The sequence below is a fragment of the Crocuta crocuta genome, unplaced genomic scaffold (genome assembly GCF_008692635.1).
Source record: "Crocuta crocuta isolate KB4526 unplaced genomic scaffold, BGI_CrCroc_1.0 scaffold288, whole genome shotgun sequence".
In the NCBI taxonomy this organism is placed as follows: Eukaryota; Metazoa; Chordata; class Mammalia; order Carnivora; family Hyaenidae; genus Crocuta; species Crocuta crocuta.
Genome location: NW_027532607.1, coordinates 3,236,180 through 3,258,307, shown reverse-complemented (window position 1 = coordinate 3,258,307; position 22,128 = coordinate 3,236,180). Strand labels below are relative to the sequence as shown.

The 22,128-nt window shown below is 36.8% G+C and overlaps 1 protein-coding gene across 1 annotated transcript in view; it reads left to right on the top strand.

Annotated features, from left to right (window-relative positions):
- Window positions 1-22,128, top strand: part of SMURF2 (SMAD specific E3 ubiquitin protein ligase 2) — a 61,905-nt gene that overhangs the window by 15,551 nt on the left and 24,226 nt on the right. The window contains exons 4-9 of the mRNA XM_077780358.1: window positions 5,343-5,476; window positions 8,188-8,253; window positions 13,043-13,127; window positions 15,112-15,195; window positions 17,414-17,616; window positions 20,164-20,248. Of these exons, the coding sequence (XP_077636484.1) occupies window positions 5,343-5,476; window positions 8,188-8,253; window positions 13,043-13,127; window positions 15,112-15,195; window positions 17,414-17,616; window positions 20,164-20,248 (657 nt within the window). The remainder of the gene's footprint in view (window positions 1-5,342; window positions 5,477-8,187; window positions 8,254-13,042; window positions 13,128-15,111; window positions 15,196-17,413; window positions 17,617-20,163; window positions 20,249-22,128) is intronic.

Here is a 22,128-nt window from a genome sequence, read left to right as displayed (position 1 = left end):
AGTCGAACGCTTAACTGACTGAGCCACCCAGGCATACCTCTTCTGTGCATTTTAAATTGGACTTTTTGCGTTTTTTTTGATGTTGAGTTGTATAAGTTCTTTACCTATTTTGGATACTAACCCTTTACTGAATATGTCATGTGCAAGTATCTTCTCCCATTCAGTATTTTGTCTTTTACTTTTGTCTGTTGTTTCCTTTTCTGTGCAGAAGCTTTTTATTTTGATGTAGTCCCAATAGTTTCTTTTTCTTTTGTTTCCCTTGCTGCAGGAGACATGTCTAGAAAGATGTTGTTATGGCTGATGTCAGAGAAATTACTGCCTGTACATCTTCTAGATGCTGAAACTCTTTAGTTATGAGGAAATTTTGTCTTTTTTATTTATTTGTTTTTTAAAGATTTTATTTTTAATCTCTACACCCATCGTGGGGCTCAAATTCACAACCTGAAGATCAAGAGTCGCATGCTGTACTGACTGAGCCAGCTAGGTGCCCCTATCTTTAGTTATTTATAGATGATTTCCTCTCCATTTTCTATTTTCTTTCCTGGAACTCCTGTTATTTGGATGTTATCCCTTCTGAATTGATTATCATTTAGTTGTCCTATCTTTTTTCTCTCGTATTTTATCTTCATTTGAATAAAATATTTTTTAGTAAAAAATTAAAAACTATGATGAAATATTTGAGCTGTTTCCCCTATTTAGTTTTCTAGCATTCCTTTTATTGTGATTTCTGCTCTTATATTTTTAGCTTGCAAGATCACTTTACTTTTTGACTATCCTATTTTCATAGTTTCTTCTTATTTCTCAGATAAGTTAAGTTTTGGATAAGAGACTTAAGTCTTGGATAAGAGAAGTTTTGTTGCTTGTATTGGCTCTTTTTTGACAAGGTTCTTTTTTTTTTTTCCCCTGTTAGTTTGATTTGGGTTTCTGTCTCTTTAGATTTAAGCGGAGACACTTCCATGTTGTTTGGAAATTCTGTGCCCATGGGTAGAGGTGGTCCACTCACTGAATATGTGACTGTGCCATTTTCATTGCACAGAATTCTCCTGTTTCCTGCCCGAGGTTATATGTTCTTGGATGCTAGTGTTCTTGGAGCTGAAGAGTGTAAGAATGCTAGGAGGTCCCTCTATTGACTATATTAGCCTCTTCTTAATATCCATGCTTTTATAATAGACTTTTACCTTCTCACTCAGTGTGCCTTAGTGTCCCTGAAAGAGCACTTTTCAGAGAGTAAAGGTTAGGTTTCCTGCTCGGGTTGAGGATGAACTGGGCCAGGGAGGGGATTCAGGAAGGCTCTCCGTTTCTCCTCGGTAATTTCACCAGTCCTTCTGTTTTAGCCCCACCATGGCTGCAGAGTATCTTGGGCTTATCAGGTGGTGGCAGTGATAGTCTTGTTTCTTATCTGTTGCTCCCTGCAGGCATAGGGGCCTCTTTTTTCCAGGTTGCTAATTATGTTATCATATGTTTTCTACACCTCTACTGTTTTGTCCTCATATCTCATGTTATAAACATGTTAACTGTCCTGATATCCTGACTTTTAAGTCTTTGGTCTTTTAAGCTTTTTGAGCTTTCTGCTTCACTCTTCATCAATTTTAGTTTTTCTTCAGAATGTTCCACTTGACTTACTTACAAAAATGAATTTTACATCTCCCATCAAACCTTTATGCCTGACACCTCACTTACTCACTTATATACAGTTAGTTCTAGAACCGCCCCCCGCCCATCCCACCCCCCAGAGTACCAAGCTCAGCCTAGACTGTGGTCAGTTATTTAAATTTGACCTTCTAAACCACACGTGAACAAACATGTCTTTTATGGAACACTGAGATACCGGGAGACAATTCAGAATAAGGCTTTTTTGTATGCCCCTCAGTGCTAGGGCTCAGTGACTCCAAGTTAGTAGGCAAATAAATAGGAACTAAAAAAGTAGGCAATAGAGAGAAGTGAAACTACATGGCTTCCCCCCGCTCTGGCACTTACTTGTGTGATCATTAGCTTAGTGTTTAACCCCTCCTGCGTTGATTTCCATTGATGACAACGACAACAATAATGCCTGCTTTAGGAGACTGATAGGAAGATGCAGTGAGGTAACACCTGTAAAGTGCTTAGACTAGTACCTGACAGGTATTTTCAAATGTTAGATGCTTTGAGTAAATACGTTAGGTCACAACTTTTTTATTACTTGATTTGACTTGCAGTGATTTTGAAATCCCAGCTGTGAGAAGCTACTATCTGTGTAACTGACTTAAGTTTTTGAGTTCTTAATCAGATGGTTTTAAGTAATCTCTCTAAGCTTCAGTCAGATTTAAATTCAGCCAGAGACCCAGGTACAACATACATAAGACATAGCCTTTCAAGCTTACAGCCAAGTGGTGTATAGACACAAATAGGAAATTCTAAACAGCATGATAAGAATATGGGGAAGATAAGAATAGGGTGTTCTGGAAATATACAGAACTTTCTTTTATATGAATTTAGGAGTTAAGGACAGCTTCCTAGAAAAAGTGACATTTGGGCTTAGACCTTATGTAGGAGTTAACTTGAAAAAGGAAACTTGGGGTGGCTCTAAGCAAAAGCAGTCTGTGTGAAGACCCCGAGGTGAAAGAGAACATGACTGAGAATAGTTTGGAGGAGCAGGATTGGGGAGTTCACGTGAGGAAGGGGGAATGCGGCATAGGACACGCAAAGAGAGAGGCAAGCAGAACCAACTCTGTGAAAGTCCTTGAAAGCCTGTTAGTAAGTTTGAATACTCCTCTAAAAGCAGTGGAAAGCAATGAAAAAAGTTTGTAAGTGGGGAAATGCTATAATCAGATTTATATCCAAGAGTAGCCACTTGGGCTGTAATGGGGAGAAGGGCTTCGATGGAGGCAAAGATGGCGGGAAGACTAGTTCCAATACTATGGAGTGTGGGGCGACCTGATTGGAGAGAAAGCATTGACACCGGGCAGAACAAAGGAGATAGTGAACACACTGAGTACACTGCAGGGGAGCAGCGGTCGGTGCAGTGAAGGAAAAACCACCTATCAGGAGGTAGTGGTAGGGGCTCTAATTAAGGGCGGGAGTGTGGGAGTTTAGGAAGGTACGGAATTTTCCTTTTTTGGTACCTATGCCTAATTGTAAGTAGCCCATTGGTCAACTAGGGCCTGTGGATATTTTGAGGTGGGTCGATTCATGAGCCTGTTTGCATTCAGACCAGTGGCCCTCCTTACCTTACTCGGGTTTCCATTGGTCACGCTGTTGCCTAAAAGTGGCTTTTCTGTCCCCTGCTCCTCCTACAGTGACCAACAAACCTTGGGCATTTGGGCGGAGGGCTCATCTTCAGTATCTGCTTCATGCTAGATGGAGGGGAGGAGGTGTCCCTACCTAAAGGTGTTGGTCTGTCAGGCGTTCTGTGCAGTTATAGACCAGAGCATGGTATTATATTAGCATGTTGATAGATGATTTGAGTGAGATTCCCTGGTGGCCAGGTTTATGGGATTTAGGGGGAGGGGGACTCTCTGATGGTATGAGCTGGAATTCTTGTTGGACCATCATGGTATGTGGAATTGTTAGGTCCAGCAAATAAAAATGATGACGTCATGTTAGAAAACTGGTAATGTTAATGTAGACATTCTAAATATTTGTATTATAGCCTTAAAACTTTAAAAAAATTGTATCCTTGACAAAAACCGAAATCACAGTATATTTTGTGCTCTGTTGGGTTTGGGTCACAGGCTGTTTGCTGACCTCTGCCTTAGATGCCTTGCTTCTGCAGTCTTTCTCAACACAGCAGCTAGAGTGATCTTGTTCAAACATATTTCAAATCTTTTACTCCTCTGCTGCACATCTCCCATTGGCTTCCTGCCTTACTTGGAGAGAAGGCCATGTCACACCATGGCTGACAAGGTCCCTTATGATTTCTCCCTGATTGGTTAGAGCAGGCTAACTGATCTAATAGGCAACCCCACATTGTCAGTGGCTTGATGCGGAGCAATGTATTTTGAATAAAAGTTCATTTGGTAGGGAGGCAATTCACTGTCTCACAGTCATTCCAGGACACAAATTGACAGAAGTTTCTGTCTCTCTGGGCCTTGACAGCATAAGGGTGCTTAGGCCAGTGGCGGGCTGTTCTAAGGCATGGGGGTCAGTACTTTATCATACTTGGAAATCAGGGTTGGGAAACTGATTTAATGTGATTTTTTTTTTTCTTTTAATGCTTGGTCTGGGGTGATTTAGCTGTTTAATAATTGATTCTGGTTGTAGAATTTTGACATACCATGTGGTAGATACTTGCCAAGTTAGGTCTGGTCAGTCTTTGAAAATTGGTGCATAAATGCTGGGTATTTTCAACCAAAGTTTTCCATTTGTAAGCAACAGAAATGAAATTCAAATTGGCTTAATTTTTAAAAAGGGAATGGATCAGCTTGCATAATTAAAAGTCCAGTAGGGATAGGCATGCTTTATGCACAGCTGGACCCAAGTGTGGCTTCCCTGTTTCTCATTTAAAAGTTTTAGTTCTCACTTAAGTTGTTTTGGCTTTTTTATGTACTGGGTGAATTTTTCTGATATTACTGCTTTACTGAATGACACTTGAAGATCAAGGTTGCTGGACCAAAAATTTGACCACTTAGAGGCAATGAAATATAGTTAGGCTTCTACTGATATAATTATGTTATTTTATTATATTTTTGCATGGGATGGCACCATGTGATCAATTGGCCGTGGTAGAGCTCTTACGTACCTGCAGGTATACGCACAGACAAGTGTAGTAACGCTTTCCCCTGCTCTGCTTGTCTGCAGGCAGTGAAGTGAAATCTGCAAGAGTCCTGCTCGCTCAAGGCCTGCATACAGGAAAGAAGCAGGGGAAAAGCGTTACAATCAGCTTTTGTTCTACAGCATTTTAAAACCTACCAGGTATGTCAGATTTTTGGTCTGTCAGCCTTGACAATGCCCCTGGACAACTGAGTACTCTCCGAGATGATAGGCCATGTCATTGAAATGTTTTTTAAATGTGACTGTGGTAAAAGCTCTTGTAAGATTTTTGTTCGTGGAAAGAAATATTAGAAACTCCATGGTGTAATTTGACACTAGCTATTATAATAGTTTTTTTACTACCAAAAATTGCTAGCCAGCCTGAGAGTGGCAGATGTGATGAAGGATATATTCAAATTTATTTATAGATTTTACTTTTAAGAGTTTAAAAAAATTTAAATACAATCTTGTAGGACTGATTGAACTCAAAACATATTTTGCATTATCTAGCCATACTCTGAAACATTTGTGACTTTACACTACAAAAGCAAAAGAAGAAAGTTTACACTACTTGTAGTAGCCAAGTTACTCATTCAGTTTTGTTGTTTTTTTAGGTATATTGGAAAGTCTGATTCAGTTACGATCAGTGTATGGAATCACAAGAAGATCCATAAAAAACAAGGTGCTGGATTTCTTGGTTGTGTTCGACTTCTTTCCAATGCCATCAACCGCCTCAAAGACACTGGTTGTGAGTAGACACTAGTGCTTTTTAAAATATAAAAATGTAGGGCACACACATCAGGCTCTGTGCTGACAGCTCAGAGCCTGGAGCCTGCTTCACATTCTGTTTCCCTCTTGGCCCTTCCCCTGCTTGTGCTCTCTCTCTCTCACTCAAAAAGAAATAAACATTAAAAAAAATTTTTTCAAAACATAGGGCACCTGGGTGGCTCAGATCAAGATCTCATGGTTTATGAGTTTGAATTCCATATCAGCTGAGCTCGAGCCCCACCTCGTGTGAGCCCCACTTGGTGTGAGCATGAGCCCTGCTTTGGGTGAGCCCCGCTTCTCTCTCTCTGTCTCTCTCTCTCTGCCCCTCACTCACTTGTGCCCCCAACTCAAAAAATATATATATATATAATATATATGTGTGTATGTATGTTTGTTTTTGGGAGGAGACAGGGATCCAAAAACTTAACTTCCTTTGTATGTTTGAAACCTTGGTAACAATTCTTGGTTAAATTTATTTTATGGACTTTATAAAAAGAAGGAAACATTTAAAATATGTGAGACTTGAACTAAATCAGAGCTGATACTTAGTGTACAGTGAATTTATACGTTTTAGGAAATGTTTGCTATCCAAGAGTAAAAAGAAGGGTGTCAAAGCGTATATGCCTTTTTAAAATTTCTTAGCACCCTTCTCTGGTTTCAGTGGATTGAGAGAAAATGAGTTTTATTTAAGTGATTAGAGTGTTTAAGGTGGCATTTAAAGGGTAATTATTAGTGAATAAGAATGATACATAAAACTAAAATAAAATTACTAGAAAGGTAAAACATTGATTGTAAGACAGCTGTATTAACTGCTTAATTATAGCTTAGTTTTACACCTGCCTGGGCATTTAGAAGAGCAGACCACGGTTAAGACATTGTAAATGATTCTGTATTGGATATGCAAGTTTAATTAGCATATGTGTAATCCGTGTAACCAGGTGACAGAACATCTTATTGGGGGTCTTTCCATTGTGATATAACTGAAATTTTTTGACAAAATTTTTTGTTGTTTCTACAGAATTCTTTTTTATATAATGTAAAAAATATTCTAGTCATTCATTGTCATGGGATTTTAGCCCAGATATTTCTACTGAACAGAAATTCACATAAAATCTAGTTAAAGAAATTAATAAAAAATAGAGTAAAATTTTCTTTGAATATTAGATATATTAAGAGATGATCCCTTTTATAGTATGATACCATAGTCCAGATATATAAATATTGATCTGTTTATGATACCACATTCCAGATATATAAACACTGATCTGTTAAGAAGAAAAAGGGAGAAAATTGTGCCAGAAGTTCTGAGTCAGGAATTTAAAGGCACCTGAGGATTTCTTGTATTTCTGAGTTGACAGGGTGGCTGACCCAAAAGGAAATAGAGGACATTGGGATGGGAAAAGGTCAAGCATATAAAAATGAACTGTTTTATTATCCAACCCAGCAGACAAACTGAAAACTTAATAGGCCACGTGTATGACCTTATCTTTGGTTCAATTCAGCCAGCGTTTATTGAACCTTTAATGTGCCAAGTACTGTTCAAAACCATGATGGATATAAAGGTGAAAAGGGCATGGAGCTGTCCTCTGAGAAACCAGGGTAAAGGCCTGCTGGCCGAGGGAGCAGGACACACTGGAAAGACTGAACGAGAGAAGAGGAATTGCCTTGCAGAAGTCTACTGTACAGTTGATTTAGTAGTGTCCATTTATTTTGCAAAGGGAAAAAAGTGTATTTTTGGCTGAGGAGCCAGGAACTATAGTTTTGGGACACAGATTTTTCTCCGTGCTGCCTGTGAATGTTTCATTGCATTTATTTACTTGACCTTTTTGATGGGCAAAAATAGTTAATTTATTAAACATTTATTGAGCACCCTGTACAGTGTTCTACCACCTAGGAGTGGAGAATACAAAGAAAATGTATGGGCTCCTCCTTTTTATCAGTTCATGACTTCTTTAAATAGATGGCAAAAATATAGCTGTAGAGGAATTCAGTTTTAAGTGCTATAATCAAAGGAAAGCAGCGTGCTGTGGGTGACACTGCTCCTTCCTGTAACTGGCCAGGTCACTGTTAGGTCTGTTCTGTAGATGAGGCATGAGAGAATAAATGAGTTGCTCCTAAATGAGTTAGCAGGACTGACTCAAACCCTTATCTTACAATTTATACTTGGCTTCTCATTAATTACTTTATGTGTATGGAAGTCATTTGAAATGGTTAGATGAAATATAACAGTGATAATATTTATTGAACACTTAATATGCCAGCTACCTAAGAGTTTTACATAATTACCAGATTTAATCCTTAAAAAATATGAGGTAGGTACTACTATTATACCGGAGAAAATCAAGACTCAGGGATAAATTGCTTAAGAACAACAGCTATTAAGTGAAAAGCCAAGACTCAAGACAAGTGTTCTGAAATCTTTGGAGAAAAAGTAATTGCATGTTGGCAGTGTATACACCAGTGTCTTATAGAGTTTTTGAAATCCAAATTTATCAAAACTGTTAAGACATTTATACTAATTATATATGCAGTTAGAGATTTTAAACATTTGTTTCATCTTTAAAATGTTATCATTTGAATGATAGGCCTGGTTGCTTTTGGATTATGGAAATTTACCATCACTCTATAGATGTTAGCTCTGATATTCAGCTTGTTTTTTAATTGCTGCTTTTTGTTGTTGATTTGAAATAGATCAGAGGTTGGATCTGTGCAAACTTGGGCCAAATGACAATGATACGGTTAGAGGACAGATAGTAGGTAAGTGTGGAATTTGAAGTTATGTGAAATGTTGGCATCATTCAGACTGACCTAAACTCTGTGTATCTTTTAAATCCAAGTACTCTAACTATAGCTTCATTGTACTGGCTTGAATTAAATGAGTCACATAAAATATTTCAAATGGTGGGTCCAGGTTTTTGGCTACCTTAATTTAAAAAATTGAAAAAATAAAAAAACCAACAAAGCCTTCAAACCATAAATAATATTAAAAAGAAAAAAGGTTCCTAATGTAAAAAAAAAAAAAAAGTCTTCTAATGTAAACAACTATTGATCCCTTAGGCATTCTTGAATTTTTTTATTATTATTATTATTTTTTTTACAAATAGTTTATTGTCAAATTAGTTTCCACATAACACTCAGTGCTCATCCCCACAAGTGTCCTCCTCCATGCCCATCCCTCCTCCCCCCTCATCCCCACAAGTGTCCTCCTCCATGCCCATCCCTCCTCCCCCCCACATCCATCAGTCCTCAGTTTTTGTCAGCATTCAAGAAGGCATTCTTTTAAAGTATGCTAATACAGTAGAGCACTAAGACAAACTTTGCAGAGGACCTAAAATTTTTCTAAAAATAATCCTTAAACTGATTTTTGAGTAAGAGTATTCTTTTGAACTTGGTTTAATGCTTTATAGTTTTATAATAATGATGCTAATTGGAAAAAAATGAGGAAGGATAGTATAGCACTGATTGGAAAAGGGAGAGTACCTTACTCATAGGCACTTAATGGTCTGTCTTGAATTGACTCAGAGGAAGAGCTTTATGTAAAATTTTCGGACACATAAGAATTGATGGATTGATTGGGCTTTGATCAAGATACATAGTGTGGTGGGGCGCCTGAGTGGCTCAGTCTGTTAACTGTCTGACTTTGGCTCAGATCATGATCTAATGGCCTGTGCGTTCAAGCCCTGCGTCAGACTCTGTGCTGACAGCTCAGAGCCTGGAGCTGGCTTCAGATTCTGTGTCTCCCTCTCTCTCTGCCCCTCTCCCACTTACGTTCTGTTTCTCTTCCAAAAATAAACATTAAAAAAAAAAAAAAGATAACACAGCATGGTAGGGGGACACTGAGATGGGCTCCTTTGGGGCTTCTTCAAATAAAATAAAAATGCAAGTAGAATCTTACCACTTCACTACAGAGCAGAATTTAGGATAAGTTGATAGGTTCATAATGCAATCAGAGGTTTCAGTTACTGAAGTTACTTTTGAAGGGCTTCATTTTCCCAGGAAATGAATTGGGTTCATAGTGAATTGCCAGCCCTGTGGTAGTTATCCCAGGGAAGTATCTACACTGTAGCTTGAGTGAGAATTTCTGTCATTCTCAGGTTGAGAAGAGAGTAAAAAAATACTGGCAAAGAAGACTTTTATTTTTTTTATTTTTTATTTTTTTACAAATAGTTTATTGTCAAATTGGTTTCCATATAACATCCAGTTCTCATCCCCACAAGTGCCCTCCTCCATGCCCATCACCCCCCTCCACCCCACACCCATCAGTCCTCAGTTTGTTTCTCAGCATTCAAGAGTCTCTCATGGTTTGCCTCTCTCCCCTTCCCCCACCATTTCCCCCTTTTTCTCCCCCATGGTCCTCAGTTAAGTTCCTCCTAATCCTCCTATACGTGCAAACATATGATATTTGTCCTAAAGAAGACTTTTAAATGTGATTGTTCTTACTTTATTTGATTTGGCGTGTTCTATAATGTTTGCCAACTAATGTCCAGTAGTAACCAAATAGTTTTACTAGGTGTAAATTGGCATTTATAAAAACAGCAAATTTTCCTTTGTCAGCAGTTAGAAATATATCTATGGAGTATGCTATATAAAAAAATGTTTTATTTTAAAATGTGTGCATATGTACTTAAATTTGAAGCTTTTGTATGAATTTAGTTTTCATACTAGAGGTAAGTTGGACTCAAACATTATGCTTTATGATCCTGCCATTTAAAAACACAATGAATTCTAGTTCTTGCTGTTAGACCTTTGCAGATAATTATAGGGGCGCCTGGGCAGCTTGTCTGTTAAATATCCAACTCTTGATTTCAGCTCACATCATGATCTCATGGTTTGTGAGTTCGAGCCCTCTATTGGGCTCTATGCTGACAGTACTGTCTGCTTGAGATTCTCTCTCTCCTTCTCTCTCAGCCCCTCCTCTGCTCATACTCTCTCTCTCTCCCCCTCTCAAAATAAACATTAAAAAATAATTATAAATAGGTATTTATAACATCTTTTTGAGAAATGGAGAAAAGTACTCTAGAATACTAACTTTAAATAAAAATATATATCTCTAATAATTTTATATACTTTGATATGTCTGTTTTTTATGGTTTTCAGTGAATATAAAATTTTCAGAGTTCAGTGAATATAAAATTGTTTTCTTTCACTTACTGTAACCATTATTACTATTAAAAGGGTGAATTATATCAATATGTCATAATTGCTGGACTGTTAAGTGATTTTTTTGCTATTATAACATTGAAACTTGTATTTTTGGAGACTTAGCTTTATCCTTTCCTTGGAGTATTACCTTAGGAAAAAATCTCCCAGGGGTACCTGGGTGGCTCACTCTGTTGAGCATCTGATTTTAGCTCACATCATGATCTCATGTTCATGGGTTCAAGCCCCACATTAGGCTCTGTGCTGACAGCTCAGAGCCTGGAGCCTGGGTTAGATTCTGTGTTTCCCCTTCTCTCCGCCTCTCCCCTGCTCATGCTCTGTCTCTCTCTGTCTCTCAAAAAATAAAATAAAACGTTAAAAAAATTTTTTTTAATCTCTCAAATTGAGATGACTGATTCAAAGTTATACATCTTTTCCCTTACATTTAAAAATGTTACTCATTTCTTACCATCTCTTGTGAAGTTTTCCCTTTCTTGTTACACTATAAAAATAGAGAACATAAGGAACATCCATAATATGCCATCATTGTCATTACCTTGATGCATATACCTTTTCTGTTTTTTAAAGTGAGATTATACTGTTAGAATTTTAAATAAACTGTGTTAATCTGTCCTAAACATTCTTTTGTTGTTGTTGATGATGATGATGGACATATTTCTAAAGCATTTTTAAGAGTTTAAAAAAATGCTTTTTTAATGTTTATTTATTTTGAGAGAGAGTGTGAGCTGGGGAGGGTCAGAGAGAGGAGAGAGAGAATCCCAAGTAGGCTCCACACTGTCAGCATAGAGCCTGATGTGGGGCTCCATCCCATGAACCATGAGATTGTGACCTGAGGCAAAATCAAGAGCCAGACACTTAACCGACTGAGCCACCCATGTGCCCCCATTTCTATAGCATTTTTAATGTTGTGTGGTAGTCCATGGTGGGCAGATAATTAAGGTAACCAGTCCATTATTGCTGTTTATTTAGATTGTTTCTGGTGTTTTAGTGTTAATGAACAGTGCTCTTATAAACATAATATTTTTATGACTCCTTTTATATTTTGCTAAAATTAGACCATTTAAAAACACAAACCCACCAGAAATTGCTTAAGTGTCTTGTAATATAGCATTCTGGGGCTGAAGCTCATGAAATCCTTAATTTTTAGTCTTAATATTATTCTAAGCAATGCTAATGAGAAAATACATTGTTTTTACAGTGATTATATCTGGGTAAGCATTTCACTTCGCTTTTATGTATAAAAGCTGGTTAATGTTTTCTAGTATAATTTTCATAAAACATTTTGCTTATATTTACTGAGGAGAGGTATGTTACCATGTCACCTATAAATAACATTCATATAAAAGAGTGATGTGTTGAACTTTCTGATTGTTCAAAATTTTTACAGAACCAGATGATTTCAGAATTATGAGACCCTTCCTAGAATGAAGGGTCTTAAAATACCATATTTTATGTAGTAATCTATTTACAAAGCTTGGGTATAGTCAGTTAAGCATCCAACTTCGTCTCGGGTCATGATCTCACAGTTCATGTTGGGCTCTGCTGATGGTGCAGAGCCTGCTTCAGATTCTTTTCCTTTTTCTCTCTCTGTCTCTCTCTCAAAATAAAGAGATGTGGGGGGAACAAAAAGAAAAAATGAAGTTTGGTTGTAGTCAAGTTTCCCTGTTCCTATTCTGTGTTTTGAGAGAATTACCAAAAATAGAAATAAAGAATATTAGAGCAACAAGGAAGAACTTCAGGCTTATCAGTTATTCTAACTTCCTCATTATTTAGATTGGGATTATGTAAACGTTTAGAATTTTAAGTGTTTTGTTCAAGGTCATCGTACTAAACTAGAGTTTAGTACTCTAAACTAGAGTTAGAGCCTAGTCTAGAGTTTATGTCTCTTGCTTCCATATTTATAGTAGTAGTTTCATACCACATTAGATAACGTTGTAGGGTTTAACTTATGGAATCTAAGTGTTGCCCTGTTGCCAGAATCCAGTTTTTGTTTGTTTGGTATTTTAAAGGTGGGTCAAGAAGTAAACCCAAATTAACGTGAACTTTTCCAGTTCTTCTGTATGTGAATATACCTTTCATGTGTTATGCCTCTCTTAAGTGTAGCAGAGGGCTTGCATTGCCCCATTACAATAGGCAGAAAGGATTTAGACTCCATCCATGAACATGATAAAGCATAAAAAAAATCATAAAATTCTGATATCACTCCTAAAGGGAAAAAAAATCTCATGGAAAAAGAAATTACAGAATTTATTAGAAGCTAAGGAATTCATTCTAAAGTATTAAAATAAGATAAGCCAGATGTCTCTTAAAGATATATATTGAAAATTGTAGAAAATCTTTCCTGTAATTATTCTTAGTGATTTGTGTGTGTGTGTGTGTGTTATAGTAAGTCTTCAGTCCAGAGACCGAATAGGCACAGGAGGACAAGTTGTGGACTGCAGTCGCTTATTCGATAATGATTTACCAGATGGGTAAGCGGAAATCATTAGAGAAGTATGTTGATAATGTCCTTGAAATAATGACAAATAAGTTGGCATTCATTGTATACTTTAGAAATTTGCTGATCAGTTCCAGAATCTAGATTTTCCTTGTACTTGGAAGATGAGTGAGGAATCTTGTCATGTCAAATTTATAAAATAAACCATGAATTAGATGTGTTAAATTTATTTTTTTAGGAATTTTGGCTAGGAGACAGTCAAATTTCTTGACACATATAACTCTCCTGTAAATATTATATATTTAAAAGAACACCTTTTTGATTAAATTATTCAAAACAAGGCATATAAGTGCTGAATCTGAGACATTATTCCATTTAGAGGGATGGGATAGAGATTGTGGAGTAAACATTATGACAACATAGAAACATTTATTGAGTATGTATGTGTCAGATACTGTTATAAGCATTTTATGTAATATATTAGATCATTTAACTCATGCATGTGATTCTGGAATTAGACTGTCTGGATTCCAGTCTTTCTGTTTACAAGCTTTATGAATTTAATCAGTTCATTTAACTTCTGTAAACATTGGTTTATATTTATTTCTAGAAGAGGATGGTGATAATAGTATATATGCCATAAATGGAGAGGATTAAATAATTCATGTAAAGCACTCAGCACAATGTTTTGCATATATTAAGTCCTTAATATATAAATTATATATATATACACACACATGCATGTATAAATGATTAGCTACTATTACTACTACTGCCTCTACTGTTGTTAACCTCATTCATTCCACAGATTAAAACCTCTGGTTCAGAGGAGTTAACTTGCCTTAAAGGCCACATAGTCAATGGTAGACCGGAACACAGACTTAATTAAGCCTTTATTCCAAAGCTCATGCTTTTGATCACTGCTCTCTTTGTTTGACACTAGTGCTGACACTTTTCTGACTTCATTTTTAACTTTCAAAGTATGTTTAATTAAGTTGAGTGAAGTGTAGTTTACATAAAGGGAATTATTTCAAGTGTATAATTGGTTGAGTTTTGACTTCAGTTATTTTTGATAGAGCGTTTTACATCCAAGTCAGGGTATTTGCTCACTTTGTTTAAATTCTTAAAAATTGCCACAATTTAATTCTGCTTATACTTCACTTTAACTTCTTGATATATATGTTAATTTTTATGGATGGGAGGTAGAAAATGGTAATTTTGAAGGGGAAGTTTAGGATGAAATAACTAAATAATGTTAAGAGATTACAACAATGCAAGGCTTATTTTTCTAAGCTTGTTCTTTACTGTACTTTTTTTCCCATTTGTTTTTATGTTGTATCCTTTAAATATTTGGTGTACATTTTGTAATACAGTCGTATGTATGTGTAATTTATAAATTAATTGACAAACACTGCATTACTCTAATTGTAATCACGGGAAAAGACTTCTTAGCATCTCTTTATTTCCTGTTTTTTATGGCCTCTAAACCTCTGCTTGGGTTTTGGTGGAAATATTAACATTATCACATTTCTGTGGTCATTTGCCTATTTTCTTATTGTTGCATGCATTAAAAAGTTATTGAGGAGGAAGTACAAATCTTTTTAAAAATTTAATTTGGGTAGGCCAAATGTTTTAAAAGCTTTATATACTTTAACATTAGGTTTAATTTTAAAACTTAGATTTGATTTTTGTTTTTAGTATGGCATTTTTTTCACTGCTAACTTCTGGAGAAATTAGTCTAATTTAATTGAGCCTTGCTGACATTATTGAAAAATTCTGAGTTTGGCTGATGGAGAATATTAGTCACACCTCAGTGGAAATATTTTAGAAGCTTCAGAATTCCAGAAGATACAGTGTACATTTTTAAAATAAGTTGAAAAAATTTCCTGTATTCTTTGTATTGATTTTTCAGTTTGTCATTCTGATTTATAATTGCAGATGTCTTCCTGGCTCGGTTATTGCCTTAGAAACATTCTGTATCCACTTCTTAATGCCTTATCTCTCAATTTTTATTTAAGCTGGGAAGAAAGGCGAACTGCCTCTGGAAGAATCCAGTATCTAAACCACATAACAAGAACTACTCAGTGGGAACGCCCAACACGGTGAGAACACACAGAGATCTTCCTGTGGTTGTGCTATTTGCCTTCCTGAAGTCGTCACTTTCTGTATATCTGTCAGTTTTACCAGATTTCCTTTCTTGATTTATACTGCTCAAGATCAGTAGATCTTACAACAAGTGCCATTATTTTTTTCAAAAAGTAATTTTCAATAAAGATTGTTTAGCAAGTCATCCTGTTATTGTAGCTCTAGAGCCTATGATGGTACCTAATAAGTATTTATTAAACGAGTTAACTGAATAAATCAAGAAGTCATCTTATTTCTGGGACTCTTAAAGTTTTTTTGAGTCTGTTACTGAATGGCTGTAAGAGAATATATATATACAGGATCGTCATTTGTTCAGTCATGTAGGGATATGATTATATTATTATATTACACGTAGTAAGGTCTATCATCAAGATAAGAACCCAGGTGCTCTGAAACCATATGGAGGGCACCTAACTTAGAGCGAGGAGCAAGGGGATGGTAGAAATTGCAAAGGAGAACTCTGAAGAAGGGGAATTTCTGAACTAAATCCTGAAGAATGTTAAAATTTAACCAGGTGAGGGGAAGGTGGTGAAAAGTGTTCAGAATAGCAGTAACAACTATCATTCAGTTCACCAAAAGGTCATATGCCAGGCACTGTGCTCAGCATCTGCCCTGTAACAGGGAATGAGGTGGAAGGGCCTTCATGGAGTTTAATGTATATAGAGACATGAGGATGTAAGATAATTTTTGGAAATTCTAAGAAAGTACTTTTTAAAGTAACTGTTAATGAATAGGATAGGTGGCTGAATTTCCTTTTTGCTTTTTAATCAGAACAAAGTTTATGTGCCACTTCTAGTCATTGTTTTGCCCTCCGCCCCCTTTTCCTAAGCAAGACTGGCACCGGACATAGAACATCGAATGATTCTGTAAGCTATACCTACTTTTATTTTTGGAGGATTAATTGCTTAACTCATTAAATCAGTGTTCCCTATTATGATTCTCAGGTAAAACCTTAGCTCATGTTGGCATTTTAAAAGATGCTTATTTGAGAGTTGTATTTTTAGTTTATTAAACTGCCAAGGATTCTAATGAAGTCAGAGAACCCATTTTTATTGTATCTGAGTGTAAATGAATGTGTACCTGTGTTAGTGCTTTAGTGAAGTCCAGTTCCTTCTAACTCCTTTAACTGATGAAGTTGACTTTAATTTCCACCAGTATAAAGTTGATTGTGGTTGTAAATGTTAAAAATTAACTCTTGGGCCACCTGGCTGGCTCAGGTGGTTAAGTGTCCAACTTCTGCTCAGGTCATGATCTCACGGTTTGTGAGTTCGAGCCCCGCGTCAGGGTCTGTGCTGACAGCTCAGAGCCTGGAGCCTGTTTGAGATTCTGTATCTCCCTCTCGCTCTGCCCCTCCCCTGCTCATGCTGTCTGCCAAAACTAAATAAACATATTTAAAAAAACNGTGTGTGTGTGTGTGTGTGTATATATAATGTATGTGCACACATACATATACACCAAGCACTGTTCTAGGTGCAGGGGATATATATAGTAGGAAACAAACTAGTCATACTTTCTTCTCTCAGTAAATATTCTAGTAAGGGAAAACAAACAAGGATGCAGATAAAAAAAAAAGTGTCCAATAATTGCTGTGCTGCAAAAGTAGGGTGATGTACTTATCAAATGCCTGGATGACTACTTTAGGATTGAAGGTCAAGAAAGGCCTCTCAGGCATTTAAGCTTAAGCTATTATTTGAATGACAAGAAGGAGCCTGTCTCCCTAGGGAGAATAGGAGAAAAAAGCTTTTGAGGTGAGAGGAAGGGCTCCTTTCCAGCACTAAAGGTAAATGGATCTTGGCAAGTTCAGGGAATAGGAAGAATGTCCAGAAGTAGAGTGAGAGAAAGGTGGGAAGTCAGGTCTGAGAGGTAGGCTGAGGCTAAGTCAAGTAACGCTTTGTAAACTAGTACTCGCATCTGTAAATATATGTGGATTTCATATAAAATGTAATTAAGACCAGTATAAAATGATTTAAATAAATAATTGACAGTCTGCTTTATCACATGAGTTTGTACTTAAAGGTGTCAGGCTTGCTTTTATTCAGAGTTCTTGAAATCATTCTATTTGCATTGATCACTCCATTTCCTTGTGATTGTTCCTGCAGTACATGCATTGTCTAGAGAACTCTACTTTTGATACCGTACTTGAGTAACTTTTTTTTCCCTGTTACTTTTCAATAGACCAGCATCTGAATATTCTAGTCCTGGCAGACCTCTTAGCTGCTTTGTTGATGAGAACACTCCAATTAGTGGAACAAATGGTGCAACGTGTGGACAGTCTTCAGATCCCAGACTGGCTGAGAGGAGAGTCCGGTCACAACGACATAGAAATTACATGAGCAGGACACATTTACATACTCCTCCAGACCTACCGGAAGGCTATGGTATGACTAGCAGGGGAAAAAATAAAGTGTAATTTACTGATTTCAGCCTGCTAAGAAAGCCAGAAAATCAGCTGTAAAGAAGTTATTAATCTGGGCTTAGGGATTCTGCATGAAAATAAACGTGTAAAACCTCCCAATCTGAAAAGTCTTTGAAGTGGTAGAGGCCGGCCTAACCAGCGGTTTGACTTGGGCTAGTCATTTAACCTCAGCCCTTTTGCACATACTTTATAATGTAATGAGGTGAGTGACACCTCTCCTTGTCACAAAGGTATTGTGAAGAGTACACGGAACAATGTGAGATGACTTTGCAAATAGGCACTATATAAAGGTAAGATGATATAGTTATTGATAATGCTAATCTGAAGACAGACCTGGAGTCTAATTTTCTAGACCTGTAAATTTTACAAGTAACTTCAGAAGCATATTTCTTATGGTATCTGTATATCTGTGTTGTCTGTAATTTTGGATATCTGAATGATTTGGGTTATTGTTGTAAATGATTTAGTCACTTCTGTGTTTGTATACAATTATTAAAAATTTTTTTTAATGTTTTTATTTCTGAGAAAGAGAGAGAGAGACACAGCGTGAGCAGGGGAGGGTCAGAGAGAGAGGGAGATACAGAATTTGAAGCAGGCTCCTGGCTCTGAGCTGCCTGTCAGCACAGAGCCCGACGCGGGGCTCGAACCCACAAACCATGAGATCATGACCTGAGCCGAAGCCTAACTGAGCCACCCAGGCGCCCCTGTATACAATTATTATAATCTTATATAATTTCCTAAATTACAGAATTTCATGTGGAAGATAACTTGAATCTTCTAGTTGAATACAGAACTTTCTAAATTAATCACAACTTGTGAATGCTCTTGCAGATACTATGAACTTGACCTTTCCTTTCTTGCTAAAAGTTAACCAAACTAATTACATCCTTGCCCTCTCAACAGCCTGTAGATAAACCATCCTGGGCTGATGGTGACCCCTAATGACCAACATTGGGAATCGCCTGATGTAACTTGTACTTTATTTTCTTCTACCATATGTTTTAAACTGTTGTGTAAATGCATAATTCTCATTTTAAAAATATATTTAATTCTTTAATTAAAAAAAAAAACAATTGCTCCACTAATTGTGCTGTGCTGCACAGGTTAATAACCCAGGTAGCACAGTGATGAGAGCATGGGTTTGGGAGACAGACAGACCTGGGTTCATATCCTGGCTTTGCCACATATTAGTTGTGTGACACTGGGCACATTAATTTCTCTGAGCCTCAGTTTATCTTCCATAAAATGGGAAAATTAATAGTCCCATATAGGTTTGTTGCGAGAGAGGAGGGGTGATTTCATGTGAAGTGCCTGATACGGTGTCCAGCACAGGAAGCACTTAGTAAACTCTGGTTGCTGTTATTAATGTTCAGACCCTAGGCTAGAATAAAGTATCTTCTGTCATTTCTCTGTAATTGAGATTATAAGGCAAGCTGTTTGGAGTTGGGGTGGTTATATTTTTATTATACTTGTGTGGTTTGCATTAAAAACAAATTTTGTACAACTAAAACCTAGGAGTAAAGTGGGCACCAGGGCTGAAATTTATGCACCTGTTGTCTGTCACCAATTTTAAATATTTTTTTATGTTTATAATTTTAAGAAACATAAACTTTAAATTGACTTTATTATAAGGCTTATAAACAAATTTATACTGATAAATATTATCAGTAGTTTCACCACTTTATATGTTAGAATTTTTCATTGGATTTTGTTTAAAGACAAGTGGTTCTATTGCTTAAAAACACAAAGCCTAAAAACCACTGTAGAAGAAACTCTTCAACACATACCCCATCTTTGCTCTGGCTTCCTTACTTTCTTCCCAAGAGCTCAGAGTTCATTTCGCCTTTGACCTTTTTCTCCCCTGAATGCATGCCTGTTCTTTTAGTCCTTCTCTTTTTAACTTGCTTATTTTTGTATCTTTGTCTATTTTTGACTACAGAGTGTGTCTCCTAGTGGTGTATTCCATCTTTTTGCCTTTGTTTGAGTCTAAATGTAGTCTTGAGAATATACCTCTCTCAAGAAAAGAAAATACATAAGTTTTGGTATAAAATTAGGAATAACAAACAAGTATTACCAGCCTGCAAACCCTGTCAGAGTTTTGGCAAGTCCTGCAGCATCTCTTCACGGCTGGTTAGCCTCTTCCTCTGAGCTTTCTTTTGTTCGCCTTTGTTCTTTGCTCCACTTTAAGACAAAGAAAAGATTATTTCTTCATGTTTGTTTTGTTTAAATATTGATACTGTGACAATCTTGTTTTCTCTTTTCCATAGCAACGTGTTTAGTATTTGAGCCACATTGTAAATTTGTTGGCTTTTAGATAGCTGGCCTCTGGCCCTCATCACCACTTATAAGGTTGTTTCTAGGAGAAAATGTATTGAGTCAAGAAAAAAATGGCAATAGTAAATTGGTAATTTGGAGAATTTATTAACATAATTCTATTATCAATAGCTGTCTTTGATTTGGACATTCTGAATGAATATGTCTTTATTGTTAGTGTTTCTTAATTTTACAGAACAGAGGACAACACAGCAAGGTCAGGTGTATTTCTTACATACTCAGACTGGTGTGAGCACATGGCATGATCCAAGAGTGCCTAGGTAAGAATCAATCCAAATACTCTTCACACCACTGCATACCTGTTTACCTAGGATTTTTTTGATTATTTAATCTTCAGCTTATAGTGGTTTATGTAAAAGTCTGTTTGTGACAGTCATTTCAGTTACATTTAGTGGAAAGCCTTTCCTATTTCTCTGGAGTCTCACCCCAGTGCCCTGCCCCTAGCCAGCCCCCAGTCCTTCTACATTGTCACCCTTAAAAAAAGTCAGGGTGGAAACATGGGTCTTTTTGAGTTTGAAAATTGACGTGGAGAATAACATAAAAAACCTTAAAAACCTACATCCCCTTCCCCATTTTTAAAGGGTAACAAATTGATATTTTTATTTCTGGTTAGACTTATAAAATTAATTTTTTATTTTTTAACTGTTTATTTATTTTTGAGATAGACAAAGAACAAGCAGGGGAGGGCCAGAGAGGGAGAGAGAGACACACAGAATCTGAAGCAGCTCCAGGCTCTGAGCTGTCAGCAGAGCCCACGTGGGGCTTGAACTCATGAACTGCGAGAATATGACCTGAGCTGAAGTCAGACCCTTAACATACTGAGCCACCCAGGTGCCCCTAGTTAGGCTTTATAAAAAATTTATTTAATTTAACCTAATATGAGAATAGTCAATGTTCTTTTATGTATTCCTTAGTCAATTTTTGTTTTAATGTATAAAAGAAATAACCTAATTAAATNTCCGAAGCAGGCTCCAGGCTCTGAACTGTCAGCACAGAGCCTGATGCAAGGCTGAAACTCATGAACCATCATGAGATCATGACCTGAGCCAAAGTCAGACACTTACCTGACTGAGCCACCCAGGTGCCCCAAATTTTATTTTATTTTTTAAAGTTTTATTTTTGAGAGAGTGTGCGTGTGAGCAGGGGAAGCGAAGGGAGAGGGAGAGAGAGGATCCCAAGCAGACTCTATACTCAGCGTGGAGTCAGACGCAGGGCTCATTCCCAGAGCTGTAAGATCATGACCTGAGCCAAAATCAAGTTGGACGCTTAACTGACTAAGCCACCCAGGCACGCCTTATTTATTTATTTACTTAAAACTTTTGTCCTTCTGTGCTGACTGCCAGCTCAGAGCCTGGAGCCTGTTTCAGTCTGTGACTCCCTCTCTCTCTGACCCTCCCCTGCTCACGCTGTCTCTCTCTCTCCTAGAAATAAAAAAAAAAAAAAACATTAAAAAAAAAAACTTTTGTCCCTTTTTTTTGGGCATCAATTGGTACTATCGTGATTTTTCTTTTTTAATCTGTTAATATGACCAATTACATTGATTAATTTTCAAATAATGAACCATTCTTGCACCCTTGGTCGTGGTGTCTCATGAATTACATTTCTTTTAAATACCAGAATTTGTACATTTAAACTATAGGCATGGTTGAGTGCATTTGTTAACCAAAATGTCAGCTATCTTTTAACTAAGAAGATGGAAGGACACACAAATCAATTTTTGTAATTTAGCATAACTTTTGATACATCTTAGTATCAAATAAGTTTTCAAACACTATTTAGGTCTTTCGAGTTATTTTCTAATGAACAGATGCAAAGTGTCAAGTAGTTCAGTTGAAGCTGCAAAAAAACATTGAGTTCTGAATTCTAAATGAGTTTAGTATGCTGCACACACACCTTTGTGAGATGAAGATACTCTGTATTTTAAGTACAACATTCCCCTTCTCCAAAAAAAAAAAAAAAAATAATGACATATGGAGGGTCAAGAGATCTTTTTCTGCCTAAATTTATACTCAGAGCTCTACTTGTCAAGAGTCATGTATTTGAATCAAAAGCAGATGTGACTAGCTGATCTTGGATTGCTCTGATTCTCTGTATTTACAGTTGACCCTCGAACAATGCAGGGGTTAGGGGCACTGACCAC